The sequence below is a fragment of the Tachypleus tridentatus genome, chromosome 2 (assembly GCF_004210375.1).
Source record: "Tachypleus tridentatus isolate NWPU-2018 chromosome 2, ASM421037v1, whole genome shotgun sequence".
NCBI lineage: Eukaryota > Metazoa > Arthropoda > Merostomata > Xiphosura > Limulidae > Tachypleus > Tachypleus tridentatus.
Genome location: NC_134826.1, coordinates 23,609,856 through 23,637,510, shown reverse-complemented (window position 1 = coordinate 23,637,510; position 27,655 = coordinate 23,609,856). Strand labels below are relative to the sequence as shown.

The window sequence follows — 27,655 nt, the reverse complement described above, 5'->3', positions numbered from 1 at the left end:
TAACATTGTTTTGTTTTACTGAAAAGAACAAACTAATTTAATTATAACTTTGGTTTATCGTTTGCAGCGTAGCAAATTTTTAATAAGAACGATGTTCAATGATAAGTGGAAGTCGTGTTTCACAGACTTAAAATTGAGTAGATAATATATTAAGACAATAAAAATTAAATCAAAATTACACTTACAGAAGTAACGTATTTTCAAGATTTTCGATAAAGGTATGGCACCGAACACTCGAATATATGTCCAGGGTTATTCATTCTAGGGTCACATACAAATAGTGGGAGTAAAATTGTTTTAGGGCAGTTATAAGCTGGAAACTTAAAACTGTTGTTTCAGTACATGAACCATAGCAAAACTGTATTTATATGTTCCTACTGTTACACAGTTCACAATCTTCGCTACTGTAACTTTACCAAAGATTTATTTTGTTTGTTTTGAATTTCACGCAAAGCTACCAAGGGCTATCTGCGTTAGCCGTCCCTAATTTAGCAGTGTGAGACTAGAGGGAAGGCAGCTTGTCATCACCATCCACCGCCAACGTTTGAGCTACTCTTTTACCAATGAATAATGGGATTGACCGTAACATTATAACGTTCCCAGCTGAAAGGGAGAACATATTTGTGTGACAGGTATTCGAATCCCTGACCGTTTCAAAGGAAAATCATATACAGCCGATAACCCAAAAGAACAATTGCTGATTATAGTATATTGTAACATAAGTACTAAAATTATTTAGTTTTAAAATGACTTACGAATACGCCATAAGTAATTCTTTACATAGAAATATGACTTTTTCTTGCGTCATAAAAGCTATTCCTTTATACACGTAAAATCATTTTCATGCAGTTTCGAAATAAGATATTACCTTATCATCCTTTCTTAAAATAATGTTTGTGAAAATAACAATATAAAACAGAGATGTTTCATGTGATAATTGTTATAATACACACACCTTCAAACTAACAGAGCTTCTGTTTCCACATGTCCCCACCAACTTCGTAGTTCAGCCATATATTACAGGGCATGTATCGCTCAAATACGAGGTTCAACCCTTCGGTGAGCACAATGTAGATAGTTCATTGTTTATTTGTTTTGTTGAATTTCAAGTAAAGTTATTCGAGGGCTGTCTGGACGAGCTATCCATAATTTAGAAGTGACTGACTACAGGAATGGTGGCTGGTAAACACCACCCATTACCAACTGTGTGGTTGCACTTGTCAGATCGAACAGTGAGATTTAAGAATCATCTTTATAATTTCTGTGCACTTATTTTTGCGATAACGGGATACAAACACTGTATTCGCAACCACTGGTACCATAATAAGTGGGCCACGCCCTGTTCAATGCAGTTTGAACCAAGTTAAGAAACATATCTGCAAACCATATATCACAATTACGATTTTGACTATTTCTTATCCAAAAGCCTCTGCCTCTCACTTTTAGGTATTTTTAAGAAGGCATCACATGTCCACACCACGCAGAACCTAACCAGTTTGGCCTGGCATGGCGTAGTAGTTAAGGCACTCGGCTCGTAATCCGAGGATCGCGAGTTCGAATCCCCGTCGCACCAAACATGTTTACCCTTTCAGCCGTGGGGGCGTTATAATATGACGGTCAATCACACTATTCGTTGGTAAAAGAGTAGCCCAAGAGTTGGCGGTGGATGGTGATGATTAATTGCCTTCCCTCTAGTTTTATACTGCTAAATTAGGAACGGCTAGCGCAGATAGACTTCGTGTAGCTTTGCGCGAAATTAAAAACAAACAAACCTAACCACTTCAACTCCTCATTGGTCAGATACATTTGATACCAAAATACGTTTAAAATACAACTTCTTATAACTCATTCTATCCGTACTCAGTCTCTGAAGAGGAGTGGAACACCAACTTCTTACTTATCAGACATCAAAATAAAATAAAAAAAACACATTTCAACGTTGTGAGAGAACAGAAATGAAAAAAAAGTGTCTCTCAGAAATATCTATATCATGATTTCCATAAAGTTTTTCATGTATTAAGCCTACGACAACACCTGAAGCTAAAACCTAGCATTTGTGTGTTCCATAAGTAAGGAACTTAGACTCTTCCCCTTGATACGTTATAAATATTTTTGTTTTTTTCACTGTAGACATTATTCTGCATTGATAACTTAGCAAACAGAGTTGGGACTAACCTAAATATCTTAAGGTGACCGAAATTGTCGAGGTATTATTGGGTTTACGGCCGAAATTAATGTTAACAGCAAGAATGCACAACTGATGAAACAATGCGTTCTAATTGTAATAAGAAAGAACAGTATAGTCGATAAACTATACTCATCACCAGGTTCATGTTTATCTTTACTCCAAGTAGCTTGTTCTAATCGGATGTTAATATTAACATATCATCGTCTTATTATTAGATTCGCCTTTTAACAACGAAATTGCATGATAACTATAAAGCACAAAGACACATAACAGGCTACCTGTGCTCTGCCCACCTCTAGTGTAAGACTAGAGGGAAGGGAGCTAGTCATCACCACCCACCGCCAACTCTTGGGCTACTCTTTTACCAACGAAATAGTGGGATTGACCGTCACATTATAACGCCCCCACGACTGAAAGGGCGAGCATGTTTGGCGCGACGCGAACCCGCGACCCTCGGATTACGAGTCGCACGCCTTACGCGCTAGGCCATGCCAGGCCTTAAACTTGTGATGCTTTTCTTCAATTTTATCTCTTATACCCCATATGAGCCAACCTAATTATTCAGCGCAGATAGTCCTCGTGTAGCTTTGCGCGAAATTCAAAACAAACAAAACCTTAACGGTAAATATATTGAACGACATATCTAAGTTTATGCAGTCAAATATTGGTCTTAACCCAACACACAATAAAAACTGAGAAAACTATAAAAAATATTATTAAAAAGTTAGCATACTCGTTATTTGTTTAGGTTACGACTTTAATAACATGTGGTATAAATACTATGATTAACGACACAGTTTTAACTTTCACACAACTAATTTATAACATTATTACAATGTGCAATAGTCAGGGTGACTTTGTAGGAAGAGGTAGCTAAAAAAATGTGTTCGTAGGGGCGTTTTCTATTATCCCTTTCAACAGGCAAATCCTAAATTTCCTTTCAGTTTCACATGATCAATTAACTGACGGTTATTGGCTGCAGAATGCGTCTTACGTGCCGAAGTTAAAACGCCACAGGTCAACGTAGGAAGTGGGTGTAACTTACAAAACTGCTGTTTGTGTCAGCGTTATGGTGGGTTTTGTAATACATCTTCAACAAAGTTTATGCACTATAGAAATAGTGTCGGCCGTTTTATTTACTGAATTCCTCCATAGACAGTGTTAGCGAGCACTTTGAGACGCTTCTTTGCCTTACCTTCACACTTTGTGTGTGTTATTATAGATTTAATATTTTTGCTTAAGAACGTGACGCCATCTATTTATTTTGTTGACGTTAACTCACATCAAAAATAACAAATGTTCAATAATAGCAATAAGGGGGGATGGAGAGAGAGAGTTGTTAACACCCATTAATGTCTTTTGTCTCAAACCATCACACCATAAAAGTTTCGTTGAAGTTGGTTCTATATATAGAAAAACTATTAGTCTATTACCATCCAACCTCATAATTCTTTACATATGTACCGACTTAGAACACCATGTTAAATACTTTAATTATATTTTAGAACCTTATGTTTCGAAAATTAAAAAAACGCTACACGCCGTTTACAACATTTATATAGTTTAGGCAGTAACGCCATTATGGTTAGTTTTGATTTCCTAAACCTATTCCCTCAAACCCCTTGTCGTGAAGCAATACAACTAACCACAGAAATTAGGTTGTGTGTTTTACTATAGCAGCTTTGCTGTGTCCACCGAAGGGAATCGAATCCCTGATTTTAGTGTTGTCGAAGACTTACAGCTTGCCCAGAGGGGACACATACAAGAACCTAGAAAGAGAATTAACACTAAAAACATGTAAGCGTTACAACTAAGAAAGTTTACCTTCCTTCTGTTACACGGACTTGCCATAGGAAATCTATTAACAAGCACTTTGGCCAAACTTTTCCTACATCAAATAAAATAGCAGGCCATAGCCACTTCCGTATTTTTAAAAATGTATTCCTGACATGGCCAGGTGGTTGAGGCGCTCAACTCGTAATCTGAGGGTCGCAGGTTCGAATACCTGCCACACCAAACATGTTCGCCCTTTCAGCCGTGGGGTGTTGTAATGTGTAGTCAATCCCATTATTCATTGATAAAATAGTAGCCCAAGAGTTGGCAGTGGGTGAGGATGACTAATTGCCTGTCCTCTAGTCTTACACTGTTAAATTAGGAACGGCTAGCGCAGATAGCCCTCATGTAGCTTTGGCGAAAATTTAAAAAATAAAGAAATAAAATGTAAATGACATTTTTTGGGGATTTTACAGATCCAGATGAAAAGCTTTTTTCCAACATATAAACCACCTACATAAAGACACACAATTCATAGCAACAAATGAAAAACAAACAGGAAAAACTACATGACAATATATTCTTTAAATGTTAGTACCATACAAACCACCAAAGGTTTCACCATTAAATATTCATAGATAAACACAGTAGAAATCACATACATTGGCTTTCAAATGATGTAATCCACCAGAAACTAGGCACTCTAAAAAGCCTCCTTAGTTTACCATAAACTATATGTACCACAGAAAACACCTATAAAGGTGTGTATTTGATTAAATGCATCACTAACGTTAACAAGTTTCCTAACAGAAATATTTAAAAATACAGACAAGAAGCATTTAACAAAAAAAATTCAGTCTATAAAACAAAGAAAACCTAATTACCTGCAACATCTATATATAGGAAATATTAGGGTATCTCTATCAGCAATTTCGAAAGGACTAGCACATAAACATAACCTTAATATAAAACCTAGATGTTTTTACCCCTGGAATAAAAATTAAACAGATGTTAAGAAAACTGTATAACAAATACACCTCACTAGAATACATTTACAAAATGCAGTGTATTACCTGTACATTTTTTTACACAAGTAAAACATGATGTAACTTGAAGATTAGGTTAACAGAACACTAAAAAAAAATCCTTCTCAAGTCCATCAGCATATGAGTAAAAACAAATAGTTTTTTTTAATAGAATGTCATAGTGCGAAAGCACGAGTCTGACACTAGCAGAAGAAAATCAGAGAAGTTTAATTAATATAATCAAATGATCCTACAGTTACTAAATACCCAGACACATCTCTGCATATCTTTATTTCTTCACACATTCCTAATCTCATGTAAATATTTTTCTCAACATATTCCTTGTTTTCTTAAATTCTTTTTTGATTATTCTTTTGTCTAGCGATAAATAACTCGTCTGCCAAGTCACGTGAATTGAAATATACATGCATGAGTAACCATTATCCATTATGTAAATTAAATACATTATTAATTTTCTAAGATAAATGCCATTGTGTTCTTTGTCATTAGAAACTTGTGTGTTTCAGAATGATCTCACCAGTGATCAAATCGCAAAACTTGCTCTGAATTTTACTTATTGTAAAGTTGTAATTTGTAATAAAATAAGAGCACTTAACGATAAAAGATAAAGTGTTGTAGATCTCACAAACGTTTACAATGAATACTAAAAACCAACTACAATAAATATTAAGACATTTCAATAACATAATAATGCTCAGAAGTAGCAAGTTCACTTATTATTACTTTCAATAATTATAAACATCATGTAAAGTATATAAGTATTGACTGTGAAGCAATTAGTCATAAACCAATGTATGAATTATATAAAAAATACTAATCCTGTCTAAGCATTATAGTATTCATACATATTTTAAAATCCACTAGTTTTCCTAACAGTTAAGTCTCTAATGAGAAAACTGAAAATATTAAATTGAATGACATTCCTATTCGTTGTAGTTAATACAGTGAGCGTTTTTAATTGTGTGTTTTTGTTATGTAGAAAAATACAGTGATAAAAACAAATGTATTTTATGTACAGTAAAATCATTGTAAAAAATGTGAGAATACAAAAACAATTACCATTTTAAATTAAACCTTTTTTCAAAACACATACAAACTTAATATGAAGTAATGGAAATTTATTCATTAAAAACTACAATCTTATTTTAAAATATAGTTTTTCATAAAAACAAACAGAAAATAACCCAGTTATTAAAATAAAATAACAAAGCTATAAATATTGGTCCCATATAATAATGATACTGGTTTTGTGATAAACTGATTCAACAGTTACAATGGTGGTGGCTGGACAGTCACGTCACGAAAATACCGATGACTCAGAGCGCTCTTTGCTGATATTCTGAGGTTCGGTTCATATTTTAACATTTTCTGTGAATAAAGACAAATATACTATTATGTGCATAAATTTACTGATCACATTAATACATAAGTTTTACTGCTGTTCATTAAATTTCCATCTAGGCTTAAGCTACCCTAATTATGCAGAAGAACATCATATGTCAGATGCTATGCTTATTACTTTAACGAATGCCATTTATAACGATGTGGATTCTCTGATTTCAAGGCTAAGAGAAAGTCTACAATTAATGTTAATAACACTGTTTGCTCATGACTTTAAATATTACACTACTGACTATAACACAAGTAAACTTTCAGTATTTTACTTACATGTACAAGAACACAGTGTAATTACCCACTTTTTTACCTTTAAATTGCACCTGAAATATATCAAAAATTTATTGTAACATAAAACTGGTTATGAGGTTTTCTCAAATGTAGGTATGTCTGTACATTAACAAAAATTGTCCATTATAAAGTTTACTTAAGATAATTTTGACCAGCTAAAAGGAATTACTGCTTATAATGTCCTAGAAAGATACATATGAACACGTTACACAAAACAGCCACTTCTTAACCCATACGTTTTACTACATTCATCTAAAAAATATGAGATAAAATCCTTGTGATTTTACATAGTAAAAGTACATAGCTTATAGTATATACCTGATACAGAACAAAACACAGATGTTAACTTGTAATATGACAGTGATCTTTCTTGAGATGTCAAGATTACAGATAAAGCTGTCAATTATAATTTTCAACCATTTATATAGCATACAGATTTTCTTAAGAGTGTACATTTTGTATTACATTAAATGTCTTTCCAGCCCGGTACAAAAACAATAACACAATTTTGTAAACAACATTTTAAATGTTTAAGTATTTGCTAGTCTCAAAAGATCACAAAGTTAAAGAGTCAAAAAGGTCTGTGAAGTATGTAGAAACTAGGGTATGATATAAAAATGAGTAATCAAAGATAATTCACTTAGTTAAACACTAATAAGTTAGTAAAATAAGTGAGTCAATCAAATAAAAGAAAATGTATTCAGTATTAGTACTAGAAGTTATTGTGTCTACTATGTTATTGAATTACTCAGTAAGTTACATGTTGGTATGTTTATTGATTTAAGCTAAGTAAGTTAGGCCTAGATAGTTTTATGGTTTCTTTTAAATATTAATTTAGGCCTACAAGTAAGCATGGCAGTAACAAATGTTTACTCAAGAAATAAATTAATCTGTTACTATTACATGGATTGCAATTAGTATTATTATTACCAAATAATCCAAAAGTACCCACACAACGATAAAATGCATTATAAAAAAACAAAAACAAACAAGCTGATGATTGAGGGCTCAAGTGGTTAATCTTCGTAACAACTAAATTTAAAACAATAAAAAATTAATTACACAACATAAAGTTACTAAACAGTAATTACAACAAAGCATAAAATATATGATGAATAGTTACTTACAAAAATATTCAAAAACTTCACTTGAATGGAAATATTTGAAATTTAACTCTACATCACAATGCAAGTACAAGGTTAAAGTATCTCATTATAAGTTTTTCAAGTGCATGTGATATCAACTTAAATATTTTTACTCATTACATATTTTTGAACACTAGCTCAAAACACTTTAGGTACAATAAATCAAATAGTCATAAACCCAAACAAGGCCAGGACTTCACGATGACAAGACCCCCACATATTTCAGGACTGCTGGTTGGGTATTAACACTTTTACTAATAAAGCAGAGAACAACATTTCGACCTTCTTAGGTTATTTTCAGCTGCCCTGAGATATATTAAGACCACAACTTCATTCCTGTCATAAACACATTTTTTTTTCTTTTCTTTAGCAGAGTCACAAGCCCATTGCTCCTTTGTATACATTTTTTATGACTCATTAAGTGAAAAGAAAATCTTGTTTGTCAGTACTGAACAGTTAAAATAGTAAATTGTAGTATCAAAGCTGTCAAAGAAATAAATTTTTCCACCTCTTACAAACCAATAAATGCATGACAGCCATTACTGTGCCTATGCTTAGATATGCATTTTTTTGTCATACATATATGGTTTCAATTTGTTTTGGTAGTTCATTCAAATAAATCTGTTGGAATACTACCAAACAGAAAATGTTATGAATGTTAAAATACCTCTTCTAGAACTAAAGAGGAGTTCTTTATTGTTGGCACAGCTTGTTGGCTTTCTGTAGTCTCTCTTTAGATATTAAATCAAACAACAAAACTTAAAACTTTATGCACTTCTTTCTAGTGCCTTTCAAATGCAAATAAGGGTAAATTTTAACAGTTTAAATCATGCTGAATATAACTTTCTGCAAAATATGCTGGAAAATGTTTTTTTTAATATTCAAAACAAATATATTCCTCACAGAAAGAAAGAGGTAGCTGCAAGTAAGCTGGCCCATTATGGACAGATGGTTATGGAGCTTGACTCTTAATCTGAGGGTCATGGGTTCAAATCCTATAACATGCTCGTTTCTTCAGCCATTGGGACATTATAATGTGATGGCCAACCTCACTATTTGCTAATGGTGACAACTAGCTGCTTTTCTTCTAGTGTTACATTATTAAATTAGGAACAGTTAGCATAGCTAGTCTTTGTGTGGCTTTACATGAACTTCAAAACAACAAACAAACAAGTTGCAAGTAAAAAAACCTGGTTGGTTCACAAAGGGTATAAGAGAGAAAAAACATCATAAATTTGAGACTTAAACTGACTGGTATTATAGCAAAGTGTAGAAAGTTACTCAAACAGAAAATTGAGACATTCAAAGGGATGTATGAAAATAATTTATCTGTAAACAAAAATTAACAGCAAGGAGTTTCAAAAGTACATTACAGGTAAACAAAGTGTTAGGAATGACAACGGAAGGTTTGTATCTGATGATTACAAAATGGCTAGATTATTAAATTCTGCTTTTTCCTCACCTTGAGGAATTGATAGATGAAAACAAAATTGAAAAAACAACTGATAAAATTCTGAGCTTGTTAAAATAAAATTGGAAAATTTAAAGAACGATGAGGCTCTCGAGCCAGATAATACCCCCCAGAGGGTTCTAAAGGAGATCAAGGATTAGATATTTGTGACTCTTGGTACAAGTTTTTGTAAGTCCAGAATAATGGACAAGTACTTACAGATTGGAAATTGAATAATATCACTTCTATCTTCAAGGAAGGTAACAGAAGTTGTCCCAGTAATTCGAGGACTATTAGTTTTACATTAGTTACGTGAAATGTTTTGCAAAGTCTGAAAAAAAAACAACTTTGCAAATTCATTTAACAAAGTTTAGAATTTTATCAGATGGTGAACAAGGTGTCAATAAAGGAAAATTCTGCCTTATAAATCTTTTAGCATGCTTTGAAAATGTTACTGTATATGTAGATTAGGTGTATCTGGATTTTCAGGAAGCACTTGACGAAGTGCCACATAAAAAGCTAATAGAGAAACTTGTCTCTGTAAGTGTGAAAGATAAGTTAACTAATTAGATAGAAAATTGGCTTGACAGAAGAAAGCAGAAGACTGTTACACATGGAATTCAGTCAAACTGGATTAATGTTTCAAGTGGTGTACCTCAGTGTACAATTGGATTAATGTTCCAAGTGGTGTATATCTCATTGTACAGTTGGATTAATGTTCCAAGTGGTGTACCTCAGTGTACAATTGGATTAATGTTCCAAGTGGTGTATATCTCATTGTACAATTGGATTAATGTTCCAAGTGGTGTATCTCAGTGTACAGTTGGATTAATGTTCCAAGTGGTGTACCTCAGTGTACAGTTGGATTAATGTTCCAAGTGGTGTACCTCAGTGTACAGTTGGATTAATGTTCCAAGTGGTGTACCTCAGTGTACAGTTGGATTAATGTTCCAAGCGGTGTACCTCAGTGTACAGTTGGATTAATGTTCCAAGCGGTGTACCTCAGTGTAGTTAGATTAATGTTTCAAGCGGTGTACCTCAGTGTACAGTTGGATTAATGTTCCAAGCGGTGTACCTCAGTGTAGTTAGATTAATGTTTCAAGCGGTGTACCTCAGTGTACAGTTGGATTAATGTTCCAAGTGGTGTATCTCAGTGTACAGTTGGATTAATGTTCCAAGTGGTGTACCTCAGTGTACAATTGGATTAATGTTCCAAATGGTGTACCTCAGTGTAGTTGGATTAATGTTCCAAGTGGTGTATCTCAGTGTACAGTTGGATTAATGTTCCAAGTGGTGTGTCTCAGTGTACAGTTAAATTAATGTTCCAAGTGGTGTACCTCAGTGTACAGTTGGATTAATGTTCCAAGTGGTGTACCTCAGTGCACAGTTGGATTAATGTTCCAAGTGGTGTATCTCAGTGTACAGTTGGATTAATGTTCCAAGCGGTGTACCTCAGTGTAGTTAGATTAATGTTCCAAGTGGTGTGTCTCAGTGTACAGTTAAATTAATGTTCCAAGTGGTGTACCTCAGTGTACAGTTGGATTAATGTTCCAAGTGGTGTATCTCAGTGTACAGTTAAATTAATGTTCCAAGTGGTGTACCTCAGTGTACAGTTGGATTAATGTTCCAAGTGGTGTATCTCAGTGTACAGTTGAATTAATGTTCCAAGTGGTGTACCTCAGTGTACAGTTGGATTAATGTTCCAAGTGGTGTACCTCAGTGCACAGTTGGATTAATGTTCCAAGTGGTGTATCTCAGTGTACAGTTGAATTAATGTTCCAAGTGGTGTACCTCAGTGTACAATTGGATTAATGTTCCAAATGGTGTACCTCAGTGTAGTTGGATTAATGTTCCAAGTGGTGTATCTCAGTGTACAGTTGGATTAATGTTCCAAGTGGTGTACCTCAGTGTACAGTTAGATTAATGTTCCAAGTGGTGTACCTCAGTGTACAGTTGGATTAATGTTCCAAGTGATGTACCTCAGTGTACAGTATTAGGACCTTTGCTCTTTATGATTTACATTAATGACACAGATGATGGAACGGTCAATAAGTTACTAAAGTTTACTGATGATATTAAATCCTTTGATGACTGTGAAGAGAATTCTACTGTGTTACAAAAGGATTTTAATTACCATAAGTGAAAAAGACTGCAAGTGGGTCATCATAATTTGAATTATAATTTGAATGGGAATAACCTTAACAGTGTCATGAAAGAAAAGGACCTTGATGTAGTAGCTGATCAGCCATCCAAGCAGTGTGCTGTTGCTAGTGGTAGGGCAAATAGGGTTTTAAGTTTCATCTAAAGAACTATTGAAAACAAGTCTAAAGAGGTTATAATTTCATTAGGTCACATTTAGAATATTTCAGTTTTGGGATCCTTACCTTAGGAAGTACACTGAATTGTTGGAAAGGATTCAGTGAAGGGTTAACAGAATGGTATTTGGGATGGAGAGGTTGTCATATGAGGAGAGATTAAGATACTTATAATTGTTTTATCTAGATTAAAAGAAGACTTGGAGAAAATCTGATTAACTGATTTACGATTTTAATAGAAATTGGAAATACTGATGCATCAACATTTTTCATACTTAACAGTGAGAACTAGAGGGCACTAAGGTAGATTTAGGTTATATAGAAGCCATCTTTAGTCAAGATACATTTATTTTTCTAACAGGGTGGTTGGCCTGTGGAATGTGTTGCCTTCAATTGTTGTGGAGGTAGTAAATTTGAGTAAGTTTGAAAGAAGGCTTGATAGGTATATGAATGACAAGGGCTAGCTTTAATTCTGTTCATTTATTTATCTATTTAATAGTTTTAGTTTGGTTTAGAGGATGGGACAGCTGAGATGGATCAAAAAATCCCTTGTTGTCCCTAAACATTGTTATATTAATTGTCCAAATACTTTAATTCTGATTTTCCTTAACTAAGAACAAATGAAAATCACAAGATATATTTTTTCTATGTTATTTAGCTTTATTCCATAAACTGTTAGGACACAATATCTTTGTAGTTTTTATTATAAAACCTGAAAACAACTGGAAGACCTTCAAAATCCAGTAAGTTACTATGGTTTTCTTGTGTTATTATTATCTTTAGAAATCAAAACTACTCTAGTACAGTGGTGTGAAATACTTTTTTATCATACTTGACCAACGTGAGTTTTGTTGCTCGTCACATTCCATACACCACATGTACCACGCATGTCACTTCCTTATGTTAACAGTATTACTTAATGGTTGTATAATATGAATGGTAGTTTCAAAACTACTTTATTCCTGACTTTGACTTGGAGATACAATTTATACATTCCTACAGTCATTGTTGTATGCCTCACAGTTTATGCACCACAGATTTAACAGAGGGATAAAAATCAAGACTCTTTAAATGAGTAATACACTTAATTGTCCAATTCAATCTAGCTTATTACAAATGAGTAATTTAAAAGCTACTTAACGTAAAACTGATAAAATGTGTACAATGATTTTAGGTGGTGAATGTACGAAGAAATTACACATCGGGGGGGGAGGGGGTTTATTCCAAGATCTATCCAAAATTTCTGAAAACACTGAGCACTCATTTTAAGCTGGAGTCTCTAAATATAAGTGAAGTCTTTTGACAATTAAGCCTAATTAACAGTTTCTTAATGCTTCTCTTCAAAAATCTTTAATAAATTAAATTACACTTAATCTTGTTTATTATGTAAATACTCAGAAAGCTTATTTACAAAAGCTAATACTTAATCTTCCTCAAAGTCGAACACATTTGACTGGTTGCAAAAATTTCTTTTAAACCGACTTTATTTACTAGATTTTTAAATTCTTATTGACAATTGAATTTTTTTTCCAACTTATTCTGTTTCTTACATAGAATGTTTAAAGTCTAGTTAACAAAAACTGAGCCATTAGCATCACACTTGCATTATATTGCTTACTTAAATGTTACCATAATAGCATCAGTTTTGTTTCATAATTACACTAAAAAAGTGTAAAATTCTGATACACAATTTATATTCTTACCTTTTAATAGACATTGAGGTTTTTTTCAAAGTTTTATTATATAAACTTTACGCTACTGAAATTAAAACTGAGAAAAGGGTTAGCTTTTACACCCAACCTGCATGAGGTGGATAACACATTCATACTTCTATAAAAGTAATTCTGACACTACAATGTCTTCCTAATTTCAGTTTTAACTTCTCTGAAAATATAACTGTTTTGACAAACTTGTAATTTTTTTTACAGTTCCTGATATCTTATTTTGAAGTAACTTAACATACCAGAAGAAGATCCTGTCCATCGAAGTCCAAGTTAGGTACCAGTTTGTTCATGTCCTGTGCTTTCCATTTTGGAAAAGATGACTTATAGTCAGGGAGTTTAGTCACTCCTGGCCACGTGTCTTCATCAGGCGTTCCCAGTGTTCGAAAGACTCGGAAAAGCTGATCGATTTCAGAGTCTCCAGGAAACAATGCTCTTCGAGTCAACTACAAGTGAAAGATTCCCATAACAAACTGGGCAGAGTAAAATACACGCAACAGAATGTTACCGTTTCATCAAGTGTAACAAGATCTCACAGTAATTGTGTAAATGTTACCAAAATATACATCATAAATTTCTAAACTTAATAACAAAATGTCTAATTCATAGTTTAACTAAATGTATGTATGATCTTTGTAGTTCTTTTCCACCCATCAGGGTGAGCCCATACTTATATGAAGAATGCACAATTTTATTACTTTAGTTCATTCCAAAAACCTTCTAATTTCCAAAGTAACTGAGAAAAATAATACAAAAAAGTACAATACATGTAAGATCTCCAGGGAAACTTTAACTAATATAATCACCTGGGAAACATGCCAAAAATCAATTCAAATTAACAGCAGGATAAAAACAATCCAATTGAAAATCTTTATTGGAACTACCAGGTCAGATGTCAGAGATCAAATTTACCAAAAAGTTATGACTCATAGACTGGAACAATCACTAAAAAATCTTTAATATGTTAGAATGTAAGAGACATCTATAGAATTAAGGGTACTGATTTCCTGCAAATGCTATAGTTTGTACTAAAAGTTGTGTGATTTAACCAATTATCTGTAGCTAATATTACATTAATTAGTATCATGAAAATATTAATTAAATGAAATTAGTGTTTCTGATTATCATTTTTATTATTTCAACAAACAATTAATTAAAATTGCACTTAAATCAATTGTTACAAGAATTAATTAGATAACGAAAGTATTTCAGTTATTACCATTTTAAATTATTCCAATATCTCATTAATAGAAATTATAATCGAACTTTTTGCCACAAAACTGTTCAACTGAAATATTGTCATGATGTTTGTTTGTTGTTAAGCACAGTGCTATATATACATGACTGATGGTGGGTAAGGAGAATGCTTTGTTATTTAAGGTTTTAGGGTTTGATAAGTTTGTTCATCCTGTCTTTGTTACTGCAGTTACTAAGGCTGCCTGTCACAGTCGCTAATTTTGAAATGTTAAAAAGAGGGAAGGTAACTAGCTCAAAGCACCCACCAATGACTGGCTAGTTAATTGTTAACTAAGGATAAATTTACTATTTTCTCCACTGTGGTAAGTTTCTAATTCAGATTGTGTATTTGGTTAATGTTTTATAAGCAGACACAGAGCTAGTGGAGGGATTCAGAGGGCAAAACCCTACCAATTTTTTTACAGACATTAATAACTGTGTTATTTAATGTTATATAAATGAATAAAAGAATTGTATCAAAAACAAACATTAGATGTCAGTGTTTTTGATTGGTCTATAAATTACCATAAAAGATCTGTTTTTCAGTTTTTCTGAAGCCAATGCAGATTAGAGCAACCCTATTTGGTCTCAACCAGTAACTAATTATTTCCAAATAAATACAGCAGTATGAACAACAAATAAAGTTGTCATGATGGCTTCATATCCTTGCTTTTCCCATACATTCTAACAATGTGTGTGCATACCATAAATTTTAGAAATCTGTTTTAATCAAAGTTAGCAGTAGTTAGGGCACATGCTTGTTGCAACATGAATTATTCATAATTTCAAAGCTAGAATACCCATATGACAGATGTTTTTGTATTGCTAATGTCCAAAATAAGTGAAATTACATGTACTATAACTTTATAAACAAAAATTAAAACAGACATCCTGTTTATAAAAACTAAATATAAAGATAATACAATATTTTTAGAAATGTTTCAAATATAATTATAGTTGTTTAGTTTTAATTACAAAATTTGAAATGTTTGTTTTTATTAAAAATAAAAAGGCAAGTAATTCAAACACTAATCGACCATATTCTACTTGTTAAAATGTAACAAGTCATCCAAGAATACGGTTTTAATAAGACTTCAGATTATGCCTTATCACAGGGTTGAGTAGAACCATCAGTTTCATAAATGGCATCATAAAGATACAACAGAAGTGAAATAAACCAGGTTAACTGAAAGAACAAACTCCCCAATGACAAAAAGATACTGACCAGAGAGACCTTTTCAAGATAAAATAGTTGGAGCCAATCTTCTATTTGATCTGATCATAGAAATATGAAATTTCTGATTAACAAAAAAAAAAGTCATTGTAGTTTGTTGTGTTGGTGTCCGAGTTAAAGTGAAATGTTATGGAATTGTTGTTGAAAATCAGAAGCATTCGGACCAGAGGAGAGTGCTACACCATAAACAAGGGGAGTGAAAACTCACTATTGCAGGTAACTTCCAGGTAAAGGTTTAGAAAAACTATACAAATCACTGAGCATTTTTGAAACAAAAAATCTCTTCTTATTCACCTGCTCTATACAAAAAAAAACACTTCTTTTCAAATACACCTGAGTTTTTGGACATTATTCAGAATTTTAAAATTATCTTTGTGTGGCCCACAGTGACAACAATTAATACACACACATTCCAACTAAACAAAAAGAAACTATGAAGCATTTTATGTTGTATGTGCATAAAACATGCTGGAAAATAAGGGGAAAAAAATCTGTTCTGGTTTCATCACAAAGCAGTACTCTATACATCATGGGAAACTGGTCCCCAAAATTTAGTTTTATAAGTCCATAAGCTTACCAGGTACATACAATTACAGCACATTATGATACATTTCATATATGTTACCTTTATCCAATGGCTTATGAATATAATATATGAATATTCTAGAATAACTATTTGGTAGAAATACTAAAACAACAAATGTAGCAAACCATTTCTGCAAATATGCAGCCCATGCTCCAAACATCAACTGGAGTAGAATAAAACTTTGCTCCTAATAGGATCTCTGGGGCACGATACCATAAAGTAACAACCTGACAAAATAAAAGTAAAATACATAGAAACCTTAAATGGTTTAATGAGCAATATTATTGTAATATTCTTAAATGGCTGTCCTTTAGAATATTTTTTGACATAATTAGCTAAATCAGTTTAGAAATTAGGTAAAATAATTTATTTTACACAAATACCAGATCTTTAGATCTCTTAGCCTTATATAAAATCTTCAATGGGAAAAATGTGTTTTCCAACATATTATGATTTATAGTAATTACAAATTATAAGCTTTTTCCAATTTTAGGAAGAAAGTTAAAAAATAACCACATTATTTATGAAATACAAATATTACACTATATTTTTAATTAACATAAATAACCATATTCTATGGAAAACAGAAAGAAGGGAGAAAAATTATGAAAGCAAATGCTGCAAAGATTGTACGAAAAGACATCTGCAACTTTACAGCTGATAATCAAAATATCTTGAACGGTTTGTCATAGACAGGTCTTTACAGCAAACTCTCAAAGAATTTAACACAAACAACTGAAAAATAAATAGAAAAAAGTGTGAAGCTTCAAGAGAGCTGCTACAGATAACTATACTTATTTCAACAGACTTTCCATGATTCTATCATGCAAAAGTATATGCATTAAGCTTTGATCTGAAACCATATGCTCTCCAAAGATGAAATCAGATCAAAAATACATAAAACCATTACTCAACACAATGGAAAACCTACTACAACAACTACATTTTTAATTACAATAAATAACCATGACATATTCAAAACTTTATATATTACAAAGTAAAGGAAATACACTGGTTAGATGTGAAACTTACTTCATGAGTATATGATCTGAGAGGGACACCAAAGGCCCTTGCCAACCCAAAATCTGCAAGCTTGATATTTCCTTCTTTATCAATCAGAAGATTCTGTGGCTTCAAATCTCTGTGCAGTACTCTATGTGAGTGGCAGTAGGCAATTCCTTGAAGTAGCTGCCACAGGTAGCTCTAACAGAATAATCAGGAAAAATAAAAACCTCACTTTAACTTACAACTCAAGGAAAAACTTGTTAAAATACTATTAATGACATTACTTTTTATAGTAGAGAAAGAAAAGTACAGAGACTTGTTCACAAAGGCTAATAAAAATGTTACCACAGTCATTCAGCATCCAAGACCAATGTGAAAAACACTATTATATGATTGTTTAATGTAAATTTGTCTTTTAGCCATGTCTCAAATACTCATTCTTGGCAATGGTGGAATACAATAAGAACACTTAATTTCCTTACTAACAATCTCAGGGTTAGCTCATGATACAACCAGAAACATGATAACATCATTGCATTTTGCATACCCCACTGAGACCTAGGCCTAAGAGGTTGATTATTCGATATGAAATATCAGTGTAACAATTTAAAAAAAAAATACTGAAAATGTTTAGCCTGTTCAGCAATATAATGGGAAGAAGTTCTTTTGAATGGAAGTTATGTATTTTGCAAAATATCCCTTCTTTTCCTCACCATTTGCATGCTTACAATTCTACTCCATAACTATTTTCTAGCTTCAACATAACAATTAATTACATGAAATATGGAAATCTCCAAAGTTCTTCAGTTTTGTTTTGTTAATAATTGGCCAATTATTTGAATTAACTATCTAAATCTGATTAATTAATTAATTTATTAAATAGACTAGTACGTGTAATGTACAGAAAACCCTTACAAAAGGTCTCTCCTCCATTAAAAAAAATACCAGTGGCAATATAAAGACTGAAAATACATAGAAATAAAATAATTCATGTTCACTGGGACTGACAATTCAAATAAAATTTTATTTTCTATTTTAGTATTATATCAAAAAGCAATAAGTAACATGTGACTTTGAAACATCTCGTTTGTTGTAAGTGTCCACCTTGAAAGTGTATACAAACAATGTGTGAAAAAAAAATTCCTCAAATGATTGATGCCATTTTAAAATAAACTCAGTTGTAGAATTAGTGTTATATCAGTTACAAATATATGCATAGTGTTTCTGGTTTTTGTCTTGAACGTGCTAGTAATTACTGAAAGCACACAGACCGTATTGTAAACCCCACGTAAGAAAGGAAACTAGGAAATCCCATGAGTACCCCTAGTGGCCACCCCACTGACCAATCTATATTTAACCAGCAATAATGCTATGAAATCTATGCATTTTAAAATAAAAATAACTTCTTAACACATTCCAAATCATTCCTAATCGAATAATGGAAAAGCGTAGAAGGAGTTAGAGGACAAACAAACTCAAGTTACAAAAGGATTATTTAATGCTCTCTAGTTTTAATGAAGGCTATTTTTACAGACATCACATTCACTAATGTAGTTGATGACTGTATGAATTGACAGATCAAAGATGTAAGGAAATAATACAGCATTTCAAATTCTGACAGTCATGTAAGTTAATATAACGTTTCTCATAATTTTCATTGGTATTTCCAATTACTCGTGTCTTTACAAGGATATTTTTAAACACAATGCCTAAAATTCAAAAGTCACTCATTAAGAAAGAATAAAAACAGTCATTTTTTATACTTAATGCTATATAGAGAAGTTTAACTATTTATAATACAAAGTTAAGAGTCCAGTTCTTACAGCCTTTTCATACCATTAATGTGTTTTGTGATGACCTGCTTAAGGACTATTGCAATGTAGCATGATTTCCACTGCTGAATATTTTACAAAGATCAATGTTGTCTCTATTATATGCTTTTGAAAGTCCAGCAACCACACAATCTCAATGGCCTGTTTCAGCAATCCAACACACAGACATACATGGGCAATATGTATAACACAAATTCCTATTTGAAACTGTGTTGCAAAGAAAACTGACACAGATGTGTGACTAAATGCCATGTTTTGAATGTATACTTTATTGACAGTTCACACAGATGGCACTTCCTCACCATAAAGTGTTATCAACTTTATAATATGTTTACTCTTTTACCTTGATTATCATATTTAACTTACCTTTATAGCTGTAATCTGCATCTTAGTTTATAGCTGTAATCTGCATCTTAGTTTATAGCTTTAATCTGCATCTTAGTATATCTTTTGTGGCAAACTATTTACCATTTTGAAATATTGCATCACAAAAAAAATGATAATAAATTTCAGGACTTTTACAGAAATATAATTAAATACATGCTTTATTCAGTATAAATCTGAGTCACATGCCAGAAACCGCTTGTACAGCTTTCAAAAATAGTCTCTTTCAGACAAGTCCTATAAGAGATCCAGTGTAGGTGACTCTTTGTAGACCTAGGTTTATGTGAACTATCTTGCTTACAGTACCAAGGAAGGTTCCTACATTATTTGTAGTGGATTGAACTGTTGTTTAGTTACTTCCAGCAACAATTTATTTAACTTTCTTACACTACTATTATTACTATAACAATCAGCATCTCTCTAGTTGATGAAACTTGTTATTGCAAACCAGTCTGGTAAAAATCCATCTAAATGCAGGCTGGTCAATGACAAGAGTTACAGTGGAAGCTTTAAACTAAAGGATTCAGTGGTTGGCAAGACAAACCTGAAGCATTCTGGTCAGCAAACAGAGCAGCCCTCCAGAACCTGTGGCATACCAACTAGCAGAACTATGTGCAAATAGTAGTTAGTTTTTTAACAGCTGGAATCATGCCTTGCTTTATTTTAACGTGTTGCTATTAGACAATACAGATATCTAATTCTTTGAAAACACTAAAGGTCTGAGAATTGTCCAAAATTGTGAGAAATTCTATAATCTTGGAGTAGGAAATTTGTTGTCAGAATGACCTGTAACTTAACTCCTCTCAGAAAGAATAATTGTTATTGACATCTGTATTTACAACTGAATGGCACCAAAAGATTCATTCAGAGAAGGTCAAAAGCAAAGAGGTTTATTTGCTTGTAGTTAAGAAGAAAGCTGTAAAATGGGTTATATGGGCTTTTCCAACCACAGGTACTGAAACCCAGTTTCTACTGTTGTAAGTCTATAGAAATACTGCTGTGCTACTGGTCGGGCCAGAAGCAAGCAAATCACTGACCAATTTCAGAAATATGCAAGATTTCATTTTTTAAAATAATTTTAAGAATAATACGAATAAATTCTACTGTATGCATTAACACCATATTTTCCATTAGGTAAAAGTGCCAAATAAAACTACTTCATGTTGGTAGAAAATGTTAATAAACACCACATAAGAGGCTGCAGTAGTTTTGTGCGAGACATTTCAATACTAAATGACTATATTTAAAATGTTATTTGAACATTTGTGAATTTTAATGAAAACAATACTCAATAGCATGATACATCAATTTAATAATGGCCATAACATTTGAATTATGTATAGCAATTATAGAATTTAGAATGTTTCAATACAAAGCAGAGTTTAGAATGTTTCAGCAAAGTATACATGTCTGTCTGAAACAAACAACAACACTTAAATTACCTCTTCAGACATGCTGATTGTACAGAATATCAGTTACATTAAAATAGACATATCTGAAAAATGTCAAATGAAAATTTGTGTTATAAAAAAATGTACAGTTTACAGGTTTTGTCAAAGTTTATAATTCATGATAATTTCAGAAGTTTAAGACTGATTTCTTTTCAACATATTTACACATTTCACTTATTTAAAAAAAATCAATGAACGTACACTACATACTAAATTTTAACCAGGTAAACACATCTTGCAATTAAGAATAATAATAATAAAAATTAAGAAAATTACAGGCACAAAAAAATTTTTATTACCTTCACTAAAGGCAGAGGCAACCCTGAAGTTGGTGCACTGTCCATTAACTTTTTGAGGTCCTGATTTAAATATTCAAAGACCAGGTAGAGTTTTTTTTCACTATGAATAACATCCAGAAGTCTGAGGGATAATAAAGCACACACTTGATGATGACTACAGATAATAACTATATAGTTAACACAGTGTCACTGAATTTAGTTTAACACACATGTATAGAACTACCAATAACACCTACTACACTCACTGTCAAACATTACTCTGTTAACTTCACTGCCCAAGCAAGCAGTTCACTATGCATTTACACATTTTTCGTAAATTGATCTTAACCTATGATATTTTTTAACAAAAATCTCAAGAAAGTTTTCTGATAAGTGCATGCACTTCTCAACAATTAGAGCACATTTCGACACTTATTATTACAATTCACTTAATAATCACAGCACATTTCAACATTAACATTTTAATTTACTGATCATCTGTGGTGTAGAATATAACATAGAGCTATTTTTATATCAATGTGTGCTTGCATCTGTGGTAAAAAAATTTTGTTTCAAATCTTGTATTCTTTATTGATTAAATGGTTCATGGACATGCAATTCTTCTATTGTGCAAGTCATTTCTATGCATTGTTTGTATCCTTATTCAAGAGTTGTAACATCTGTGCAAGTGAATGGGTTAGTGCAGTTCTCAAAAGACAGTAGCAAGAAGATCATAAGACAATGGAATATTTGGTCGTGTAGCAGTTAAATATTCTCTGTTTGATCTCCAAATATTGTCCAGAAACTTAAATTTGCTGAAAAAAAAATACAAATGCTGACCTGTTGATGTGTTTTGGACAGAGGAGTCTAAGTTTGGAATCTGGTTCAAAGCATAGGTTGAATGTCTGGCAAAAGAGAGGTGAAATATACTTACCTCAGTGCATAATACTACCATGAAGCACAAGAAAGGAAATGTGATGATTGGAAGATGTTTTTAGCCAAGGCTATAGGAGATATTTGCAACATAGTTGAAATAACACACCAATGCAGCTACTATCAGATACTAATCCATCATGTGGTTAATATGATAAAGAATTCTACTACTAAGAGATAATGGCCCTAAACATTCATTCAGTATATGCTTAAAGTACTTAGCTAATAAAAAAACTACTGGAGCCATTCAAATGATGCAATTGCCCCCAAAGAGACTCGGATTTCAACCCAATTTATCAAATATTAGACCAACAACCTGACAAATCAAAAGTTACTTCCAAAGAAAATTTATGGGAGTAATAGACTCATCTAGAGAAAAATACCCAAGGACACTTTGATTAAATGTGTTGCCACAATGCCTGAAAGACTGTCTGCAGTTATTAAAACAAAAGGGGAACAAAGGAAACATTAACTGTTTGCTGAACTAAAGCACTTTTACCAAGTTTCTGTTGTACTAAATATAAAGATGAACAATGTTTTCATGTTCTTCCACTGTTCTTCTGAAATCTAATTTTTGACTTTGTTCCAACACTTTTGCACAGTACTGTATATTCTTATAATGCTATAATACATACTCTGAATGTGTTATGTGAAAACTATTAAGTTAATTCTTTTAAATTTACCTTTGGTCCTTTGTTATTCTCAAAGTTTGTAATACCTGTTACTGCTCACAGGGAACATTACATAAAGCAACCTTGCATAGGAGTATTGAAAGCAGTATCCTTCAATGGTTTGACAGTGATATCTATCGCTGATAGCCCCACTTACACATACTGGGAATCACCACTCATGTAGTAACAAACTTTGCACATTGTAAATGCAAGGTTTCTTTGAAGCTAATATACCTTATATTAGTCAGTTTGATTACTAGATGGTCTTGAGTTGAGAGTACCAAGAAGTGAAGGTTTAATGTGTGTTTGCATTAACTTGTTTGACATCAACTCAATCAGTAAGTTCCAACATTACTCCATAATCAATAACTTGAGTCTGTTTTATAAGATATACTGTATGGTTACAATATACTTCAACCTCATCATTCCAATATACTTGATGAAGATAAGAGCACATTTCAACACTTGTTATCCTAATTTATCTAATCACAGCACATTTCAACACTTGTTATCCTACTTTATCTAATCACAGCACATTTCAACACTTGTTATCCTACTTTATCTAATCACAGCACATTTCAACACTTGTTATTCTACTTTATCTAATCACAGCACATTTCAACACTTGTTATTGTAATTTATTTTATCACAGCACATTTCAACACTTGTTATTCTAATTTTATCTAATCACAGCACATTTCAACACTTGTTATCCTACTTTATCTAATCACAGCACATTTCAACACTTGTTATCCTACTTTATCTAATCACAGCACATTTCAACACTTGTTATTCTACTTTATCTAATCACAGCACATTTCAACACTTGTTATTCTAATTTATCTAATCACAGCACATTTCAACAACCATCATTCCAATTTAATTTTTGAGTTTTACATCATAATTCAATCCAATTTACTTAACAGTCTCAGAACATAATGTTTATCATAACCAATTTATTTTATCATTTGAAAAACATTTTAAGTTTTCAGAAGACTTCTACAAATCCTTCAACACTTTCATTATTTTAGTAATAATAAATACCAAAACAATTGCAAGTTCCTGTTAACTACAAATTATTTAATTTAATAAAACATATAAGTTACACATTTTAACAAATAATCTCTGATTTGACAGAGCAGAAATGGTAGGGCACTTTGTAATAGTGTCCAGCATTTATATATATTTTTTTATGTATTGAAATATCCATTACTTTGTGAGAAATCAATGTGTATATGCTGAACTATAATTGGATAATATCTAGAGAAGTTTTGATAAGTTTTGTCAATACAGTTTGATGATTTATTTACCACATTCAGAACAATGGTTATGGCACTTTTGTATTACATTGTCTACAGAACCCTCAGAATTCCCAAGATTTTTTGTGAAACTTGTGAGGAATTATTATGACAGTGAGCCAGAATCTGCGAGTTTGTTCTTCACAAGATGGAAATGCAGTCAGTTTCAAAGCTAACCAGTAAATGTTAAGTAACAAAATGTCTGAAATGTCACAAGCTAGCTTAGTAGATGTAGATGCAACTGTGGCACCAATTGCTCAAGAAAGTTAACTGTAAGATAAATGAAAGAAGTTTCAATCAGGAAAGTGTTGTCAAGTGTTCAAAGAGATGTACATCTGCAATCAGGTGTGGTAAATTAACAGATGTATGTGATGACATGCCCTCAAATGCAGAAGAGAGCATAGGTGGAATAACTGAAGTTCAGATAAGGAACAGACACCATAAAGATTTTTTCTAGGTGGAATGCTAAAATATTACAAATATAAAATATAAATAGTAGTCTGGCCATGGTGTGTGAGTGGTCCACTTCAATAAGATAGAAACACCTTAATAACTATTTTGATTAAAAAAAACAAACAAAAAAAACAGGATGTCAAAATGGATTACACTTCATACAGCCATGTAATTCACTCTTAAGATTCAAATTTACTAGATCTAATGGAATATTACATAATCTATCAACATAGTCATACTTTCTTGGGTTAGAAATTAAGAATTTTATATCACTTCTGACCAGTGATGGACAAATTTGAAATTATTGTAGGTGCAAATATGGGTACCAAGTTAAAGAGGTCATGACAGTAAAAAATTAATTTTGGAGGTGACTTTTTTTAGTTTACATAAATTACAGAAATTTCACTATCGTACTGTTTCATGTTAGTTGTATGTTTCACATATTTTTAAATATTTCAAACTATCTTTGAATGTTGAAAAACAATTACAAATTCATTCTTAGGTTTAATACTGTTTTGATGTATGTAAAGTTTGTTTCCTTTTATACTAGATTGCTCACCTAAAACACTCACTTTCAACATCCTATAATAGCAGGATACCTTATTATAAAACACCTTCTAACAGGTTCTTTGTAGATTTCAATTTTCATCGATAATAGTCAACTGCTAAAATATTTTCTGATGTTTATCATACACAGCAATAATATAAAATATATTTGTATAAATCTTGCTATAATATATCTTGTTCACCTGTTACAGTCATGTTCACAAGTAAAATGAGGCTTATGCTGTTAACTAACATACAACTAATTGAGGGATGAAAATAATTATTTTAAATTAATGAAAATGTTTGATCTTCATTACTACAGTAAACATTACTTGATCCATATAATATTATGTATTATAAAGTTAACATCCTGAACATTTTTAAATATTTGTGTTTATTAAGCTGTATCAAATAACCCATATAATTTGTGGACGTTAGAGCTATTTGAAATTTTTTTATGGTACACCACAATGTTTGGAGATACTGATGTTTCCCCTAAAACTCTTAATGTCCACAACTGATTTTTACCACAATTTTTAATAATTAAAAATTTTAATTTCTAAATATCTAGTACAATATCTTTCACTTTCTTTTCTGTTACAACTAAAATTCAAGCTAAAAACCAGTTTCATAATTTAAATTTTTTGCAATAATCAAGATGAAAAAACAAATTGAATACAATGCAATGAATAAAATTGTTTAATATATCAAGTGTTAGCAATATTTATATTAAATGAATTACCTACCTCCACAAGCAGATTAAAGAAATATTATATAATACTCACTTCATTTCTGGGATGCAAAAATGGGATAAAATTATTATATATATGTGTGCAAGAAACAGTAAATTCCTCATCAGATTTAAGCATCAAAATTATGTTAATATCCGATATGTTTTTTAAAATAGCAAAAATAGTTTTTCACATGCTGTGCTTATAAGAAACCAAGTTCATAACAAAATCTATTTCCTTTCTAACCAAAGATTACCTCAATTATTACATCTGAAATACATTACATTCCATTTTTGATATAGTGACGATAAAATTAATACTGTTAGGCTGTATAAAATGTTTAATTATTTAATAAAAATTACAATTCTCATTCACAAGGAAAAGTACACTGAAATAAATGACTTTTCTTTTGCAAAATGCAAGTTAAACTCATATAAAGTAATTTTGCACATTTTCATTTGTAAGAGCAGAAGATTCTGTCAACTGAATGTTTCTAAGCATTCACAACAAATCTGTACATTCAACTTTGTTTGCAGTTGTAAACTTGTGGAATAAATTATTACAAATGCGTGACTCAGTAGGAAATTAAACAAATGAGTCCAAACTTTCATTCTTTTTTAGGTTTTACTCTTTGCAAGGATTTTCTATATTATTTCCATTCCAGACAAAGTCACAATTGCAAATTTCCATCCTGAATATGGAATTCTGCCACCATAAATATACCTCAAAATGCTGATATACTGAGTGAATTATTATTAAAAAAATATATAAACAATGGATGATAACTTGGTTCATATTCATGTCTAACACTTTACTGGAATATAAAAAGACAACTTAGATAATTATGTCAATTGGTGGTAAAATATCAGCAAAAACAAGTTAACACATTAAAATTGTAACATTAAATTTGTAAAGAATATTTCTTTTTTTTTTATCAGCAGACTGGAACTACTATAAAAAGTCCATGTTACAGAGTTACTTTTAACCTTATGTTTAAGGGTTCAGGTCAAAGTGTGCACATCAGAATTTTCAAACTTGCATTCAAAATCTAGATAACTTTATCATAAATGTAAATCAATAACACTGCCATAAAAGTTTATAATTCACATCTGAATACCACACAAGTTTCAATTTATTAATTTGAAATGTAATATTTAAATAAATTGTCAATCTTAATTTTCACTTGTGCATGTCATATGATGCCTATCTGCTTTGAATTTCTGTCTCAGATTTCCTTTTTCCATTATATGGGCTTCAATATGTCCCATCAATTAGATACACTAACTACAGATTTTAACAGGCCAGTAGTTAAAATAAAAACTTTCCACAGTCTTTATTTTCCAAATGGGGGACTTAAATAAAAAAAAACTAAATGTAAAAATTAAAACAAGGAATTGGTTCATCTTTAACACTCGACACTCCTTCTGGATAAGTTATTGGTTTTCATGGTCAAGATATGGTTGAAACAACTATAAGATAATAAAACGAAATGAAAACAGATGTAGACTGTTAGAAGTCTGAGAATGTTTAGGGTAAATAACTGTAATAAACTGTTACAATCTGCAGTCATTCTAGAAAGAAAAAAGGATGATTTTGATCTCGTCAAATGAAATGAGTCTATGTTGTGGTAGGGTAAAAAATAATATAAGATAAAAAAATTTTCTGAACAAACTGTTTTGATATTCATATAGGA

The 27,655-nt window shown here is 31.7% G+C and overlaps 1 protein-coding gene across 4 annotated transcripts in view; it reads right to left on the bottom strand.

Annotated features, from left to right (window-relative positions):
* Positions 1 to 6,104: 6,104 nt before the first annotated feature.
* LOC143239529 (cyclin-dependent kinase 2-like) overlaps positions 6,105 to 27,655 on the bottom strand; it is a 36,640-nt gene continuing 15,089 nt past the window's right edge. For all 4 annotated transcript variants that reach the window (XM_076480714.1, XM_076480688.1, XM_076480697.1 and 1 more), the window contains exons 4-8: positions 21,352 to 21,472; positions 17,413 to 17,583; positions 16,506 to 16,607; positions 13,567 to 13,770; positions 6,105 to 6,375 (exon numbers count right to left, since the gene is read on the bottom strand). In XM_076480714.1, coding sequence (XP_076336829.1) covers positions 6,277 to 6,375; positions 13,567 to 13,770; positions 16,506 to 16,607; positions 17,413 to 17,583; positions 21,352 to 21,472 — 697 coding nt within the window. In that variant the 3' untranslated portion in view covers positions 6,105 to 6,276. The remainder of the gene's footprint in view (positions 6,376 to 13,566; positions 13,771 to 16,505; positions 16,608 to 17,412; positions 17,584 to 21,351; positions 21,473 to 27,655) is intronic.